Genomic DNA, 18,219 nt, shown 5'->3' with positions numbered 1-18,219 from the left:
CTGCTATCTAAATCTGTATAATTTTAAATGGTGCTATGAATGAGTTAGCTCATTAATTCATAATATCAAAATTTTATGGAGCATGTACCAAGTTATTCTGGAGTTGAGTAGGCAAAAAGCTTGCCTTGAATCTATGAGTTCACATACTCCTTGGAGATAAAGGAACATAAATAATTACTCTGTGATAAGCACTACAACAAATCATACATAAAGGCTGAGGAGTTCATGAACAAAAGACTGACCATGGTCTTATCTGGAATGGCAGTGATTCATCTGCACTATATAAAATCAGATTTAATAATTTAGATAGAAATCAGATTGAGACATTTTCTCCATATTATCCTAAGAGAGTGGTCAGTATGCCTATGGGAAAAAAAAAATGACTACATGGAATTAATGTAACATAGTGTAAAAGGAAGACTTTTAGAATGGTACAGACCTGTGTTTGTATCCCTAGACCTGCCACTTTTTAGATGTGTGTCCTCAGGTCACCTAGCATCTCTGAATCAGTTTGTAGAAGGGAAGTCTCCTTGCAGAATATGTGTGAGTGGTCAAATAAGAAAATACATGTAAATTGCATGTCTTGGTCTACTGGTGTGAGATCTAGGCCACTGGGCCACTATGCTGACATTATTACACTTCTTAGGTTTTCTAAGTCTTTCTTTTTCCCCTTCCTTCTCCACTCTGACTACAAAAAGAGTCATGATTCTATGGGACACCTGGGTGGCTCAGTTGGTTAATCATTCGACTTCAGCTTAGGTCATGATCTGAGGATTTGTGAGTTTGAGCCCCACATCAGGCTCTATGCTGACAGCTCAGAGCCTGGAACCTCCTTTGGATTCTGTGTCTCCCTATCTCTCTGTCCCTCCCCTGCTAATGCTCTGTCTCTGTCTGTCTCTCAAAAATGAATAAACATTAACAAAATTTTAAAAAAATTGTACCAAACATTCGCTGGTTATTATAGACTCAGACCTCCTTGGATTACAAGTTTACTATCCATATAAGATTTTTTGGTTACTTAGAAAGTGTTGGCGACAGACTGAAGTAAACTTTGGCTCTTTGTTTCTTAGTTCTGGACTAAATTGGATGTCTTTTATTTTGATTGTGTATAAATGACTTACCTCATTAATTCATAATATCAAAATTTTATGGAGCATGTACCAAGTGATTCTGGAGTTGAGTAGGCAGAGTTGTGTGTCCCCTCTAAATTCCTGTGTTGAAAACCAAATGCCTAAGTTGATGGTATTAGGAAGTGATTTGGTCATGAGAGTGGAACTCTTATGAATAGGATCAGTGCCTTGCTTGGTAAAAGGGCTCCAGAGAGCTCTTTCACTCCTTCCTATGCTGTCACTTGAGAATGCAACCAGAAATGGATAGTTTGCAACCCAGAAGAGGGCTGTCCCCAGAACCCAACTGTACTGGTCTGATCTCAGACTTCCAGCCTCCAGAACTGTGAGAAATAAATTTCGGTTGTGTAAAAACTACTCAGACAGTGTATAAGCTACTGACTGTTCTGTAACAGCAGCCTGACTGCACTAAGACACACAGACAAACTCTCTTGTTTATGTCCCTGGAACTTAATACCAAAGTGGGTAAGGATTGAGGGCTCCATAAATGTCTGTGAAATTAATGTGTGCATTAAAACAAAACACTTGCTCAGTGATGGAAATGAGTGAATAATTCCAATGTAAAATGACATTCAGCAGTAATTCTCAGGCTGTGGCACTGATATCTATAAAATCCTGAAAACAAAACAAAACAAAAAAGCTGTGGTGTGCTGATGAAAAGCCAGAAGTTAAACAACTTTTCAGTTATTACTCAAATTCCCTGCTGTCAGTGATTTTTTTCCGATTTCCACCCTTTTCTTCCTAGAGATAATTAAGCCATATAGAGAATTTGCTTTTACTTATCCTTCTGCTTACTGCAATCCTGCTGCAGAATAAGTCTTGGTATCACCAGGTTTATAACAATTTTAATTTAAAAGTGAACATTCAACCATGATATATAGACAAATCAAAATAAAAGTCATTCAATTTAGTCCAGAACTGAGAAACAAAGACAGCCAAAGTTTACCTCAGTCTGTTGCCAATACCTTCTAAGTAATCAAAAAATCTTACATGGATAGAAAACTTGTAATCCAAGGAGGTCCAAATCTATAATAACCAGTGAATGTTTGGTAGAATATTGAGTCTTTTTGTAGTCAGAGTGGAGAAGGAAGGGAAAAAAGAAAGGTTTACAGAATAAGTTTCCCGAGGCTGACTCATGATGGCAAAATCTATCTTCCGTAAGGATGTCTGAAGATATGATAAGTTATATTGCATTTAGGAAACAGCTAATAGTCCAGCATGTTGTTTGTGAGCAAGCAGTAGAAATGAAGTTGGATATGGCCGGTGTCTGTCATACAGTGGGTGCTACCTAAACATTTGTTGATTGAAGGGTGGATAAAGAAGCAGAGTTCAGATTGTGGAGACTTGGTATTTCATGGAAAGGGTTTGGTTGGCCAATGGGCACCAAGGGAAGACATAAAGCAAAGAAATGTCATGATACAATTTAAATGTTATGAAGATCATCATGGCAGCACTTGCCTGAAATGAGTACGCTGCTCTTCAAACTCAATTAAGAAATATTAAAGATCTGGCCTAAAGTAGTGGCAGTGAGTTTGGAAGGGACCCATGTGGTGATTCAATTGGGATCAGGAAGGAGGGAGGAATCTAGGTTGACTCTCAGATGGAACTTCAAATGTTTGGGGGGATAACTGGAACTGAACACCAAAATCAGGATTATAGGAAATAGAGCAGGTTTTCAAGAAAAGGTGACTTTGTTTAAGAAATTCTGAGTTTGGGGATGTTTTGAGATACCCATGTTGAGGTATCTCATGGGCACTTAGAAATCCAATGCTAAGGGTCACAAGAGCAGCCCAAATTGAGATACAAATCTGGGAATAATTGATAGACAGTGAGATTAAATGTCAAGCAAAGAAGTTGTGTCAAATAGAGAAAAATAGGGCTGAGGACAGAACCCAGAGGACAAATAGATTTATGATAAGTGTGTAGCAAGTAGCATAGTCAAGAAGGAGATTGATAAGAGTATTCTGGAAGGCAAGAGTTATGTAACACATGAGAAGAATAAGAGAAGAGTGGCATTGACCATTTTAAAGGAAGTGAGGCATAAAGTAATATAAAAAATAAATCTGGCTTTCAGTGCTTTGGCAGCTAGAAAGTTGTTGGTGACTATATAAAAAGCTCTTTTAGTAGAATGACAATGTCAGAGTCCAAATTGCAATCGGTTGGCAAAAAGATAGAAAGTGACGAAATGGAGCCAGAGTTACAACTTAACTGGGAATCAAGGAGCAAAAATAATAAATTATTGCAAAGTACAGAAGGTCCAAGAAGGTTTGGCCTTGTGTTTGCCCATTCATTTTTAAGATGAGTGGAATTTGAATATATGTACCTTATCACACTCAGTAACTTCACAAGCTGCCTGTAGATAAAGAGTATATATATCACACATAAAGGAGGAACCTCACACATCCTGAAGGAGATTTAGATCTCTCTCTCTCTCTCTCTCTCTCTCTCTCTCTCTCTTTCTCTCCCTCTCCTCTCTCTCTTTCTCTCTCCAGTTGGAACAGCTTCTCACAGGTGTAATAAAATCACCTGTGTAATTTACTTTCTCAGTCCAGTGAAAAGTCACCTCCTTGGTGATGCTTCATGACACCATCAATGTATTTCCAAGAGAAGTACACATGATGTACCTTTATCACCCAGAAATTCCAAGGATGGTTTTGTCAGGGACTGCAAAAACTTCTTAGGAATTTAAATGAACATAGCTAGAACTGTTTGCATGACTCAAAAAACAAGGTATATTCCTGTTAATCATCTACTAGTCAATGTGTCCTTTTCCCCGTGCTGCTAGTTGGAGATAGTCTTGTGACCTTTGTGCTGTCTTGTTAATCTTAAAATTTGAAGTTTCGCTGTTTCTTCAATAAAAGTCTTAAACAAAACAGCTTAAAAAATGTTCTCTAACTTTCCACACAAAACAACATGCTCATAGACAACATTGATTTACACCTACCATTGTAAGACAGATGTTTGGGACATTCTATTTTCAATGCCACAAAATGGGAAGCATATGTCTATTATAACCATTTCCTAATTCTTTGCAACACCAGATTTACAGCAGAAAACGATTGTTTTTCCACAGAAATCTCTGAGTATATGTATCTATCATCTATATGCTTTAACTCTTTTGCATATTATATTGCTAAATAGTCTTAGATCTCTACATAGAGGAAATAATTTCCTTGGACAGAACACACAAGATGTTCAGAGTTTTCTCCTCCATTTTTTTTTCCTGACCTTCTTCAAAATTTGCATTTTTCTCAGTAGATATCACTCCTCCTCGTGTGATGACAGAAATTTAGGTCAGAAAGCTGGTAAATAGCAAGATTTTTCCTCAATAACTCATTTTTCAGCTATTATACACACAGTGCACTATTGTGTAATAGATACAGAATGGCTCTGAAATCCAACAGCCTTGAAGAAATCTTGGTTCCATAATTTTTTACTAGCTATGTAACATTCAGCAAATTACTTAACCTTTCTGTGCTTCAGTCCTTCCCTTGGTAAAATAGTGGTGCCCACCTCAGAGTGCTGTGAGCTTTTTAAATGAGAGAAATACTGGTAAACCACTTGTACCCATGCCTGGAATACATAAGTACATCTTAGCTGTTAGAACTCTCTATGGCACAGAAAAGGTACTCTATTTTATTCATTTTTAGAATTTACTAATATTTTAAATTACTGGAAAATGAAGACATATGATAATTGTGATTACATAAAGAAGAAGAAGACTAGTATTCGGGAATGAGTGAAGGTTTAAGGCTGAATAAATCTGAATATGGACTTTCATTCTGACACTTGGTGTTGTGTAACTAACCTTGGGCTATTTGTTTAATCCCCAATTTCCTCATGTATAAAATAGTTACCTTACATATTTATTATTAAAATAAGAGAATATATGTCAAAGACTTTGTAATAAGTACTAAATAAATGGAAAGATGTTAGGGCTTTTGGCATTAAGTTTCTTGCTATACTTCTTAAGTATATGCTTACCACAAATGCAAGTCTGTATGTATAAAAAAAAGAGAGAGAGAGAAAGAGAGAGGGAAAGGGAGGGAGAAAGAGAAAAAGAACAGAAGGAAAGGAAGGAAGGAAGGAAACAAAGAAAGAGAGAGAAAGAAAGAAAGAAAGAAAGAAAGAAAGAAAGAAAGAAAGAGAAAGAGAGAGAATAGCTATAAAGCAAAGCTTACTGCTTTATCTCGTTCCTAAGTTGTTAGGGAAGAAATAAACCCTGAAAATTTTAAGAAGAGAGTGTTGACTGTTTTTTATTACTGTATGAAACAAAATATTGGAAGTTTGTTCTCATTTGTAGCACACATAGATGTTGAATTGTAACATCTTTAGTAGATTTTCTGCTGGATTTAGAGAGAAACTTTAGATAATATATTTATCAATTTAAAACAATGAGTGAAAAACTACAGATGCATAAGATGTATTCCCAGATGTCAACATTGTTATTTTTAAAACTGAACTTTTAGTGCCTTTAAAAGGCTATTTTCTGAATTTTGGCAGAATAAAATCCAAACTTCCCAGCCAAATAAGCATCAAAGAACTCCACAGAAAAAGAGTCAGTATTCTCCGTTCATAACCAATCTCATAGCCAGTCTTCAAACTTTGTTATTAAAATGCTAAAATACCTTCAAAATCATTATTATCACTTCATGAGCTAGAATTCACAATGATGTAAGTAACAGAAAACTCAGCTAACAGTGATTAAACATGCATTTTTCTCACATTAAACAAATCATAAAGAAGATGCTTCTGTTATTGGGTCAGTGGTTCAATGATTTCATCCCTCTTGTCTCTGAATCTTTCAACCTTTCCCTCATGAATGATTATCTAATGATCAAAAGATGACTCTTAGATTAGTAAAGAGCATGTCCAAGTTCATGATAGGAAAAAGGAGTGATTGGCAATTCCAGCTGTCTTCCTCTTTCATCAAACAACAGCAGCAACAACAAAAACAACAACAAAGCCTTCCTAGAGACTCTAGAAGGCTTCTTAAAAAGTGGGAGAGGTATTTAATTTTCCATCCCCTAAAATGGAAATGACAAGAGAAAATGGGGGTATGAATGTCTGTTGAGTTAACAAACAATGTTTGACACACCATTGAGAAGCTGCTTGTTCGAAAGTCCGCAGTCGACTAGATAGAACCGTTACCTACATTAATTTTCCTGCCCTTAGAAGATGCATTTTCTAATTTTGCTTTCAATGTATTTGAATTTTAATATTAGTTCAGTCAACCTTTTTTCCTAAAAGGAAATTAATTCCATTAATGCTAGATCTGATATCAGGTGTTGAATAGTTTGGTTTGTTGTTGTGTTATTGTTTCTAGCAGGGCTGAAAATATTCTCTTTGGTAGCAGTGTTTATTGCTTGGCATGTGATGGTTTTGCACTGCTGAATCCATACATAAATTATTTTACAGATAGGGAGGTAAAACATGTGTTCTTATTGTCAAATTCTTAGCCTAATGTTTTCAAAATAATTCTCCAAGTGTTCTGGAGTCTCACATAATTTCAACATGCAACACTAATTTTTCTTTCCCTTTTATGAAATCAGTAGACCATTAAAACTATTTAGTGATATTCATCCCATCTGGGAACATTGGAGTGACATTTGCTTTGGCTTTTCCTACATTTTTTTTTCATAGGTTGATCATTTTTGCCAAGCTACCACCTTATATTAATATATTTTAGAGGCATTGTTTTTCTTTCTCTTTCTCTTTCTCTTTCTCTTTTTTCTTTCTCTTTCTCTTTCTCTTTCTCTTTCTCTTTCTCTTTCTCTTTCTCTTTCCCTCCCTTTCTCTTTTGAGAAGAACCAATACAATGTCATTCTTTTTTGGAAAGAAGAAAAGTTTACAGCACATTTTGAGTAAATTAGTGTAAAGAAAGGCTCAGTGGGCTAACTGGTAGAACACCAGCTTATAATGGAGTCCACAGCTAGGGCATCACTGGGTCTCACCTTTGTGCAACTTGACCCAGATGATAGCACTGTTGTCCTCTTCGCACATACAGCCCACTATTTGATTATTGGTGACAGAAGGAACAATATTAGGGTCTTCCTTGGTGCCCAACACGGTCTTTGGGGCTAGTATATTTTATGGGTCCAGTCCCCTCCATGCAACCATCATGGCCTCCCATTTCCAGCCCAGTCACCTGTTCATCATCAGTAGGAACACCACTTCCAGATGCCTTGGAACACACAACAGTGACTCCATTGGGACTGTGGGCCCTGACGGCCTACACGAACAGCGCTCCAACTCCATGACTTAATCCTGAAGTGATCACACCAACTACAAATAGCTAGAGGAATTGTTTCTTAATCAGTGGGGTAGCAAGGGTAAATCATGGATGTTCAGCTCCAAATGCATGCAGCAAGGAATTCATCCCTTGTAGTTATTTTAAAATCAGTAATAAAATTGATCAAAATTGGCCTGCTTTTTATTACCACCATGTGTTGGCAGTTCTAGACAATGTGTGATGAAATATTCCTTCCTGTTAGGGTAAACCACCATGATCCCACCTCCTCACTTCTGGTATGCACTGCTTCATAGTTTAGATTTTTCCCTTTCAAATAAATTAACAGTTTAAGGTTTTAAAAGGCAAACAATGCCTGAAATATTTTATGTGGATGAAAATTCTGGGCGTTTTTTCCTGGTTTTATCATCTTGATTATAATCATGGCATCATCACTTGATTGAAAACAAAAGGTGAACAAATAAATGAATAATATTTAAATTAAATGAAAATTGGATGTAAAGTTACAACTGTAACAACAGTAGAATTTGACTATTCTCTGCAGAATATTTCTGCTTTTCAATACAATTCCTTTTCCAAAATAGAAGAAAAAGAAAAGAAAACCCAAAACTAAAGTTATATTTATTGCAGTGTTTCTTACATCCAAGTGGATATCTCCAACTTTATATTTCTATTTGGTTTGGGGGTTAAATATGGAATATAGGGGGAAAGAACAGCATACAACAAATCCTTTCCATTTGAAGAATTGTATATAATGGATTTGATTCTGTAAAAATGTGAAGTACCAATTGTTACATGCTTGCCAGCATTTAAATCTTTGTTTTTCCTTAACATTGAGGGTTTTTTGTTTTTTGGGGGTTTTTTTGTTTTGTTTTGTTTTGTGTTTTGTTTTTTTGTTTTCAGGTAACAAAATGAAATGATTCTTCACATTCATTGTAATCCTTTATTCCTCCAGGCATTTTTGGACAGAAACTTGAAGACACTGTCCGTTATGAGAAGAGATATGGGAACCGTCTGGCTCCAATGTTGGTGGAGCAGTGTGTGGACTTTATCCGACAAAGGGGGCTGAAGGAAGAGGGTCTGTTCCGACTGCCAGGCCAGGCTAACCTCGTTAAGGAGCTCCAGGATGCCTTTGACTGTGGAGAGAAGCCATCATTTGACAGGTAGCTTTCAAGATTTTCCTAATCATCCTTCACTGAGAAATCCAAACCGAACAGAAGAGATGCAATGAGCTGAGAGGATATAACCTTAATGGATGTTGTAATAGTTTAGAATATGGATTTTATAGCCACACAAGGGTTGATTGTTTTTATTAATTTAGAGAGTCAAAAATTTGACACTTTAGATGTCTTTCTCTTCCATACTTTTTGTCCCCCTTAAAACATTATTTATTCTTTTCCTTTGGAACTAAATTAACACTCTATTAAGCTTTTGCATCAGAAAAGTGAATTTTTAAAATAGGAGTCTTTCCTGTTCAGTGTCTTCCTAATTCTCTCAGCTAAGGGATATTAAAAGTATTAATAAACAGAGATTGGGATATTAGCAATGTAGTTACAATAACTGTTTTTAATAATAATGAAAGCATCATATTTTTAAATATATATCTCCACCTTAATCTAGAATAGATTTATAAGGAAACAAGAAACATATAGCATGATGAAATTCAGGAAATAATGAAAGTTCCAGAAAAGAAAATATAAAGCATCCATAACTCCACTAAGAATTAAACACTTATGATAATATTTTATAAATTACCTCCTTCTCTTCACTTTTTTTAATTTAATAGAAAATAATATTTTTTCTCCTAATATTATTAATGTGGTATAGTATAGCTGATATTTTCATATTAATATTTGAAATATCCCCAACATTCTAGTATAGTTTAACCTAATGTTTGATGATTGGCAACCTCTATAAGCATAATTTTTCACATCTAATATTTCATTCTACATGTATATTATTCATAATTATTTCAACAATTTGGATATTTATATGATCACTTTTATCACTTATATCACTTATATTTATATTATAAATAGTGTTGTAGGGGGTATACATTCACGTTAGTATTTTCTATATTTTGATAATTTCCTCAGGGGAGGTTCTCAGTATTAGACTTTTTGGATAAGAACAGTCATATTATTTGAAAACTGACAATTGCATACTATTATTTCTTTGAAATCATAGAATTAGCACATGGATAGAGCCAGATCTACAGAACAAGTAGACAAGAAGACACTTGAATACATGATACGAGACAAAGGGAGCATTATTGGAAATATGGGCTTTTGCTAATAATCTAAGAAATGCACATTAAATCATTTAATGTCCTCCCACTAATCACATTAACAAAATCTTGAACAATGATAATACTCAGTACTGGCAAGGTATGTTAAGGTAGGCACTCTGATGGCGAGAGAGCAAATTGTTGTAGTCTTTCTAAAGAAATTTGATGATATATTTCAAGACCGTTTTAGCAAGATATTCTAGTCTTAGAAAAAAATCAGATCTGTGGAAAAAAACAAGTATAAAGTTGCTTATTACAATTTTTATAATAGTAAAAAATGAACACCAATCCATTATCTCCAGAAGTAGAGTATGGTCAATTAAATAATACTGCATTAATATAACAAAATGTTATACAATTATGAAAGTTTTAGAAAAATGCTAATTATAAAATAATAAGTGGAAATGATAAATGGAAAAATAAGACAGGATCAATTAATTGATTAAAATCCTACCTGTTTACAGAAGTATTACAGTTTATAGACATTCATAAATTATCTCTGAGAGATAAAAATTAAATGTGGAGGCAAATAAATGAATTCAAAACCAAAATCAGAGAACAAATTTCAAGAATACAGATATACTTTTGGCAGGGGTGCCCAATGTCTTATTCTATACTTTGAAAAACAACACTAAATAATAGTTGCAAATTCAAGTCTATTCACAGGATATACACAATGGTTTATCTAGAAGAAATGTAATTTTTTAGCTTCAAAATTAAAAGAAATTTGTCAGTGGGATCCTCATAATAAAATATCATATAATGGGATAAATAAAACCTTTTACCATAAACTTCATGTGACATTGATAAATTTCAATGGCTTTTTCTTATATATGGCCAAAAACCACAGATGACATTATAGAAAAGTATATTTACTAAAAATTATTTTGCTATAGGCATTTATGCTTTTGGTTCTTATAACAAGATTCTCACTAATAAGAAAGAATGGAAGGATATTTTATAAATTTTAGGATACCTGTAAGAAAAGGTATGCTCTGTGAGCAATTATCTCCAAATCAGGTTCTTAATTATCTCCAAATCAGGTTCTTAATAGCTGAGCTGACAGTGAAATATTGTGCAATCTTTATGTAAAATATCATCTCACTTATAAAAAGTATTTTTTGTATAAAATGCACTAATGCATAAACAGACTGATGAAAATGTGACAAAAGATGAACATTGATTTTGTGGGATAATGACTTTTTTTTAAATATTGTGATTCCAGTAAGCACCGTTTTACAATCAGAAATTTAACCTGAACGGTCTTTTAATTACCTGTTGATATCATGCTGCATAAAAATGTCCTTAACTTTTAACTTCTAAAGAGTAATTATGGAAGCTACCTGTCAACTAGAAAAGCTATAGAAGAGAATTGCATAGAGTATTTCAATGTTAGCACAATACGGTAATGTTGCTAGCATCCTAGGAGGAAAAGGAGAGTGTCATTCATTTGCTCAGTCATTCAGTGTTTCCGGTTTTTACACTTGTATAACAAACCACCCCCAAACTTTGTGACTTAAGTAATAACAGCTGGTTATTGCTCATGGTTCTGTACTTTGGGCAGGGGTTGGCCAGGATGTGCTCATTTTTCCTGCACATGATGTTGATTCATGGAGATCAGTTAGGTCTGAAGGATACAAGATGGTTCTACTCAGATGTGCAGAGCCTTGTCTGACATGGCTAACATGGCTGAAGTCCACTTGGGCCTTTCTCTCTCCCTCTATCTCTCTCTGTAAATCTCACATCTATTATTAGAGCTGCTCTTTATATGTATGGCCTTTACCTCTAGCCGATTAGTCAGACCTATTGACATGATACCTCAGGGTTCCAAGAAAATAAAAATGGCAGTTTGTAAGCCTCACAAGGGCTGGATCCATATGACACTGTGTGACTTCTGGTGTAGTCTCTTGGTCAAAGCGAGTCACAAAACAGGCCAGCCTACATTTGAGGAGAAGGAAAATAAACACCATTTGATGGAAAGAGGGGTAAGCACATACAGAGAAGGAAGGATTTGTAGGAGGCTATTTTGAGAGAAAATCACTATAGCTTTAAAGTCTTGAGGGATACCTGGGTGGCTCAGTCCATTAAGCGTCTGACTTTGGCTCAGGTCATGATCTCATGGTTCGTGAGTTTGAGCCCCTCATCGGGCTCTGTGATGACAGCTCGGAGCCTGGAGCCTGCTTGGGATTCTATGTCTCCCTCTCTCTCAGCCTCTCCCCTGCCAGTGCTCTCTCTCGCTCTCTCTCTCTCGCTCTCTCTCTCTCTCTCAAGAATAAAGATTAAAATTTAACAAAATCTTGAAATCAAGTGGAACAAATCCCCTAATTTTGTTCTTTTTCAAATTTGTTTTGCCTATTCTAGGTCATTTACATCTTCATTTTAAAAAGATAAAGAAATTTAGCATATGCTTGTCAATGTCTACAAAAAAAAGTATGTTAGGATTTTGACTGAAATTTTATTGAATCCAGAAATCAACTGGGAGAAAATTGACATCTTAAAACTATGAAATCTTCTAATCCATAAAAATGGCCAATCTCTCCATTTCATTAGGACTTTTTGTATTTCAGCAACATTTTGTATTTTTTGATGTAAGATCTTGCTCCATTTTGTTAAATTTATCCTCAAGTATTTGCTATTTATAGATGCTCCTGTAAATAGTATTGTTTTTAATATTTAATTTTATAATTGCTCACTGCTAGATTATCCAAATACAATTGATTTTTTTATGTATAGATTTTTGTCCTACCAACTTGGCAAGTTCATTTATTAGTGCTAGCAGGATTTTTGTAGATCGCTTAGGATTTTCTACATACATAATCTTATTAACTGTACATAATGAGAGTTTTATTTCTTCCTTTGCAATATGTAGGCCTTGTATTTCTTTTTCTCACCTGCTTGTACTTGCTAAGAATTCATCTACCATAATAGTAGGTATACATACTCTTTTTGTATGTAGATGGAAGTTTTCAGTCTTTCACTACTATGTGTGATGGTAGCTATAGGTTTTTTCCTGATGACCTTTATGAAGTTAGAAAATGTCCTTTTATTTCCACTTTGGCTACAATTTTAATAACAAATGAGGATCATATTTTATTTATTTTTTTTTTTAATTTTTTTTTTTTCAACGTTTATTTATTTTTGGGACAGAGAGAGACAGAGCATGAACGGGGGAGGGGCAGAGAGAGAGGGAGACACAGAATCGGAAACAGGCTCCAGGCTCTGAGCCATCAGCCCAGAGCCTGATGCGGGGCTCGAACTCACGGACCGCGAGATCGTGACCTGGCTGAAGTCGGACGCTTAACCGACTGCGCCACCCAGGCGCCCCAAGGATCATATTTTATAAAATCCATTTATTACAGAAATTATCTGATTCTTCCCTTTTGTTATGTTAATGTCCTGAATTACATTAATCTATTTTTGAATGTTAAACCAACTTTACATTGCTAGGATAAGCCACATTTGGTTATGATGCATTACCCTTTTTATATATTGCTGTATCTGACTTGCAAATAATTTGTTAAGGATTTGAGGACCTATATTCATCAAGGGTTTTGACCTGTAGATTTCTTATAGTATCTTTGACTAGTTTTGTTATCAGAGAAATTCTGGTCCCCATATTAGTTGGAAAGTGTCCCCCCTACCTCTATTTTCTGAAAGAGTATGTGTGTTTTGTATTATTCCCTCCATAAATATTTGGTAAAATTTACCAGTGATGTCATCTAGTCCTGATGTTGTCTTTGTGGGGAAGTTTTTAGAGATGGCTTTTCTTGGGGTGACTGGATGGCTCAGTCGATTAAGCGTCCAACTTTGGCTCAGGTCATGATGTCACAGTTTGTGAATTCGAGGCCCGTGTCAGGCTTTGTGCTGACAGCTCAAAGCCTGGAGCCTGCTTCAGATTTCATATCTCTCTCTCTCTGCCCCTCCCACCCCTCTCCCCTCCCCCCACCCCTGCTCACACTCTGCCTTTCAAAAATAAATAAACATTAAAAAAATTAAAAAAAAAGAGAGATGGGGGCACCTGGGTGGCTCAGTCAGTTGAGCCCCTGACTTCAGTTCAGGTAATGATCTCACAGCTTGTGGGTTCCAGCCCCACGTCAGACTGCTGACAGCTCAGAGCCTGGAGCCTGCTTTGGATTCTGTGTCTCTTTCTCTCTCTGCCCCTCCCCCCACTCGTGCGCTGTCTCACTCTGTCTCTCAAAGATAAGTAAATGTAAAAAAAAAAAAAGAGAGAGAGAGAGAATGACTTTTCTAATTCTTGTGCCAGTTTTGGTGATTTGTCTCTTTCATGACATTTTCCCATTCCATATAACTTTTCAAATTTATTGTCATGAAGCTGTTTATAATATTCCTCTTTTAATAATGTCTGTAGGCTTTTCAGTAAAGTGTTCTCTTTTACTTCTGATATTAGCAATTTGTTACATCTTTTTCTCTTATTCAGTCTATCTAGATGTTATCAATTTCGTTAAACCTTAAAAAGAACCAGTTTTAGTGTCGTTGATTTTCTCTCTTTTTAAAAATTTCTCTCTTATACTCTGTTATCCTTGATAGTTGTTCTTTCCCTGGTAGTTGTTCTGTGTTTAGCCCTATAGCGTGTTACTTTCTGCAGGCTCATGTTGGTATTCAGATGAAGACAGAAGACCTGTATGTAGATTTCAAGAAGTCATTTTGTGCAAAGCTCCCTCCTCTCTAGTAGTCTACATCACAAATGCCAGCTGCTTCAAGCCCTCCAAACTGTATTCTCTGTCTTCTTAGCTCAGTGAGACTGCTGTTTTCTATTTAGGGTTCCCATCCCTGTCCCAGGCTCTGGTAAATGACAATGTGCAAGGCTGGAGTAATTGTAACACTTACCTCATTTGATTCCATACTCTCAAGGGTCACATTTTTGTACAATTGTCCAGTATCTTAAAAACAGTTGTTTCATATAATCTAGGGTTTTTTTTTCATTTTTTAAATACTTTTTAAATGTTTATTTGTTTTTGAGAGACAGAAAGAGACAGAGCACAAGCAGGGTAGGGCCAGAGAGAGAGAGAGAGAGAGAGAGAGAGAGGGAAACACAGAATCTTAAGCAGGCTCAAGGCTCCGAGCCATCAGTACAGAGCCCAACGCGGGGCTCAAACTCACAAACCGCAAGATCATGACCTGAGGCAAAGTTGGACGCTCAATGGACTGAGCCACTGAGGCGCCTCTAGTTTTCTCATTTTTAATAGCAGATATGGTATCTGTTTACTCTGTGAGGACTGTGAGCAGATTCTCATCCATAGCAGTTCTGAAATCCTGCTGGACACATGTTGTCAGGGCCCCTCCTCTGCGGGGGGGGGGGGTGGGAAATGGGCCTCGGTTAGGGTTTGGTTCTCTAACATTCGGCTCCTCTCTATTCTTTGGGCTGCCCTCTAGACCACCCCTGGTTCTGCTCCATGAGACTTCTTTTATTTTTTTTCTTCACCCCAACCCCAACAAGAAATGGCTCATTTTTCTAATTAAGTGGTTTCTTAGCCTGCTTCCTGCCCATAAAAAGTTGGGGTCTCAAAGCCTCTTTTCCTTTTGAACTGATACTGTCCCTTTTATTCCAAGTTGCCATAGTTCCTTTAAAAACCTTGGAAGTGTCCAATTATAATCTTCTCACTGAAACAAAGTCACACCCATAAGTGCATTTGTGTTAGGTCCTGCAATATTGCGTCTGTGAGTCAGAGTGCTATGGAACAATCTTCAGATTCTTTCTAAATCCTTTTGTATTGCTGAGAGAATCTGTGAGGTGCTACCCTAAGTCTTTCAGAGAAGTTCTAACCAGGAGTCTTACATTCACACCATCAGTGGGTCTTTACCTTCAGGTCATGTTATTATGGCAGCACTCTGGATTTTATCTTTGCTCTGTGGCTGTTTCTTACTTTAATACTATTTTACCAGCTGGAGACACTATCCCAGGGCCACTATAGTTTCTTCAAATTCCCCTTCAGAGTTCAACAGTTTCTAATTAGTTTCATCAGGAATATTTTCTATATTTTGAGTTTCTATATTCTATATTCCGTGTCTTACAAATTTTTCCACCACTGCTTAATAAGCTTTTATTTTTCTTTAGCTTCTAAGAGCAATTTTCTCATTTCAAGTTCCAATCATCTAATAGTCCCCTTGCAACTGTCCAGACACTGCCTGGGCAAAGCCAACGCCATACCATTAGAGTTTTGTTGCATCTGCACCCAATTTCTGGATCTAGTGACTGTTTCAAGTATAGCAAACCAGTCCCAACTTTTTGGTTTAAAACAGTAGCAACCTTTCAGATTCTTCATGTGGGGAGTGTTGGCAGAGGCACGGTAACAGTTGCCATGACCTCCTGTAGGTGCAGTATCCAAATGTGGTGTCTAGGTTGGGCTGGCTGAAATGGCTGATGGTGAGTTGAGCTTCTCTTTCTCTTTGCAGTCATGCATCCTACAGAGCTTCTCTCTTTGACCAATTATTAGAACCTTTTACACAGTAGCCCAGGACTAAAAGACAATAAGAGTGGAAGCTATCAGGGCCCTTGAAGGGTGAGGCCCAGAACTGACACGATGTCACATCCACTGAATACTACTAGTCAAAAGTAAATCATAAGGCCAGTTCAGATCAAAAGAGATTAAAAATTGGTTCTACTTCTTGATGGAAGGGGTGACATGAATGTTATAGGGATGAGACAAATTATTGACAGTTACCTTTGTCAATCTGACAGTCCATCTCATTCATTCATTCAACAAATAATTTTGGAGAATTTAGTGTGTCTTAGACCCTGTTCTATGTAAAAAAGACAAAGTCAATTCTCTTCTGGGTTTGTATCACTAGTGGTGGGGAGATGAACAGTAAGCAGTCAATATGTAAATAATTTCAAAGAATGTTAAAGTTGAGCTGCTAGTATGTTGAGTGAAGTGGTGGAAACACACGTCTCCTTCCTGGGAATATAACTTTTAGGTTTAACTTGAATGACAGGAAGAAGTTTGCCATATCTCACTGAGGAGGGCACCTGTTGGGATAGGCACTGGGTGTTGTATGGAAACCAATTTGACAATAAATTTCATATTAAAAAAAAAAGAAGTTTGCCATATCTGAGATATGGTAGAGGCACATGGTAGGTAGAATGTCAAGTGCAAAGGCCTTGAGATGAGCATAGCTTAGCTTAGACCATAAAGAAGGATATTGTGGCTAGAATACAGTGAGTGACAAGTACAATTTTTGGAGATGAGCTGGAAGAGATGGATCTTTGTAGTCCAATAGATTATGAGAAGGAATTTAATTTCTTTTTCAAGTGAAATGGAAATCCATTGAAATATTTTTAACAAGTAAATGGAATAATTTTCTTTATATGTTAAAAAATGCCCACTCTATAAAGGAAAACAAGGTTTTTTAAAAATTTTTGTTTATTTATTTTTACTCTACTTACAGAGCACTCTGACACCAAATGTATAGGCTTTCCACAGCAAGAAATTCTCCAATTCTTGGTGAACACCCACAGGGTGTCCTACAATTTAATTAAGTTCTGATATTAACTGTCCAGTTATTGCAGACTCCACAGGTTAAGGGCTCAGTTTCACAAGGCTGCCCTCTCCCCACTCCCATTTCAAATGCCAATCACAAGTGCCAGGTTGGCACCTGTACTTCTAATCAACCAGCTCTAAACTGGAGACTCCTTAGACTTCATAATTTGCTAGAAGAGCTCGCACAACTCAGGGTAACAGTTTATTTACTGGATTACCAGTTTATTGTAAAAGGATACAATTTAGGAACAGCCAGATGGAATAGATCTGTTTAGGAACAGATGCATAGGGCAGTATGGTAAAGGATGCAGAGTCTCCATGGCTTTGTCAGGCATGCTGCCTCCCTCCCAGCACAAGGATGTGTTCACTTAGCCCACAAGCTTTCCGAACCTCTTAGTTAGGAAATTTTTATGGAGGTTTCATTGCATAGTCATGACTGATTAAATCTTTGGCCATTGGGGATTGAACTGAATGTCTAGTTCCCTCTTCCCTCCCCAGAGATTGAGGAGTGAAAGTTCCAACACCCTAATTACAAGGTTGCTTCCTCTGGCAACCAGCCCTACCCATCTTAGGGGCTTCCCAAAAGTGACCTCATTAACATAAACTCCAGTGTGGTTGAAAGGACCCTGTTATTTTATTTTTTTAATGTTTATTTTTGAGAGAGAGCATACATGGAGGAGGAGCAGAAAAAGAGAGGGACAGAGGATCTGAAGCTGGCTGTGTGCTGACAGCAGTGAGCCCCATGCAGGACTCGAACTGTGAGATCATGATCTGAGCTGAAATCAAGAGTCAGATGCTCAATGGACTGAGCCACCCCAGTGGCCCGAAAAAGGCTACTTATGAATAAGGAAGACTTTTCTTTCATCTTCTTCGATAGAACTACTTCAGGAATTAGGGATAAAAACCAAATATTATAACAAAAGATGTTTCTATTACTTTGTACCATTAGGGAATTACAAAGGTTTTAGGAGTTCTGGCCAAGAACCAGGAAAAATGTGTATATGTATATTTCTCTTTTTCATCACAATATCACACTCTGGCAATCTAAGTATCCTT

General features: G+C 36.6%; 1 protein-coding gene across 8 annotated transcripts in view; it reads left to right on the top strand.

Moving 5' to 3' along the window:
* ARHGAP24 (Rho GTPase activating protein 24) overlaps positions 1-18,219 on the top strand; it is a 666,840-nt gene that overhangs the window by 606,614 nt on the left and 42,007 nt on the right. For all 8 annotated transcript variants that reach the window (XM_086704652.1, XM_086704650.1, XM_086704651.1 and 5 more), the window contains one exon: positions 8,333-8,540. In XM_086704652.1, coding sequence (XP_086560778.1) covers positions 8,333-8,540 — 208 coding nt within the window. The remainder of the gene's footprint in view (positions 1-8,332; positions 8,541-18,219) is intronic.

This window comes from Puma concolor, chromosome B1 (genome assembly GCF_028749965.1).
Source record: "Puma concolor isolate L17-30 chromosome B1, mPumCon1.1.hap2, whole genome shotgun sequence".
Taxonomy (NCBI): Eukaryota; Metazoa; Chordata; class Mammalia; order Carnivora; family Felidae; genus Puma; species Puma concolor.
The sequence above is the reverse complement of the archived record's forward strand: the minus strand, read 5'-3'. Positions and strand labels throughout refer to the sequence as shown.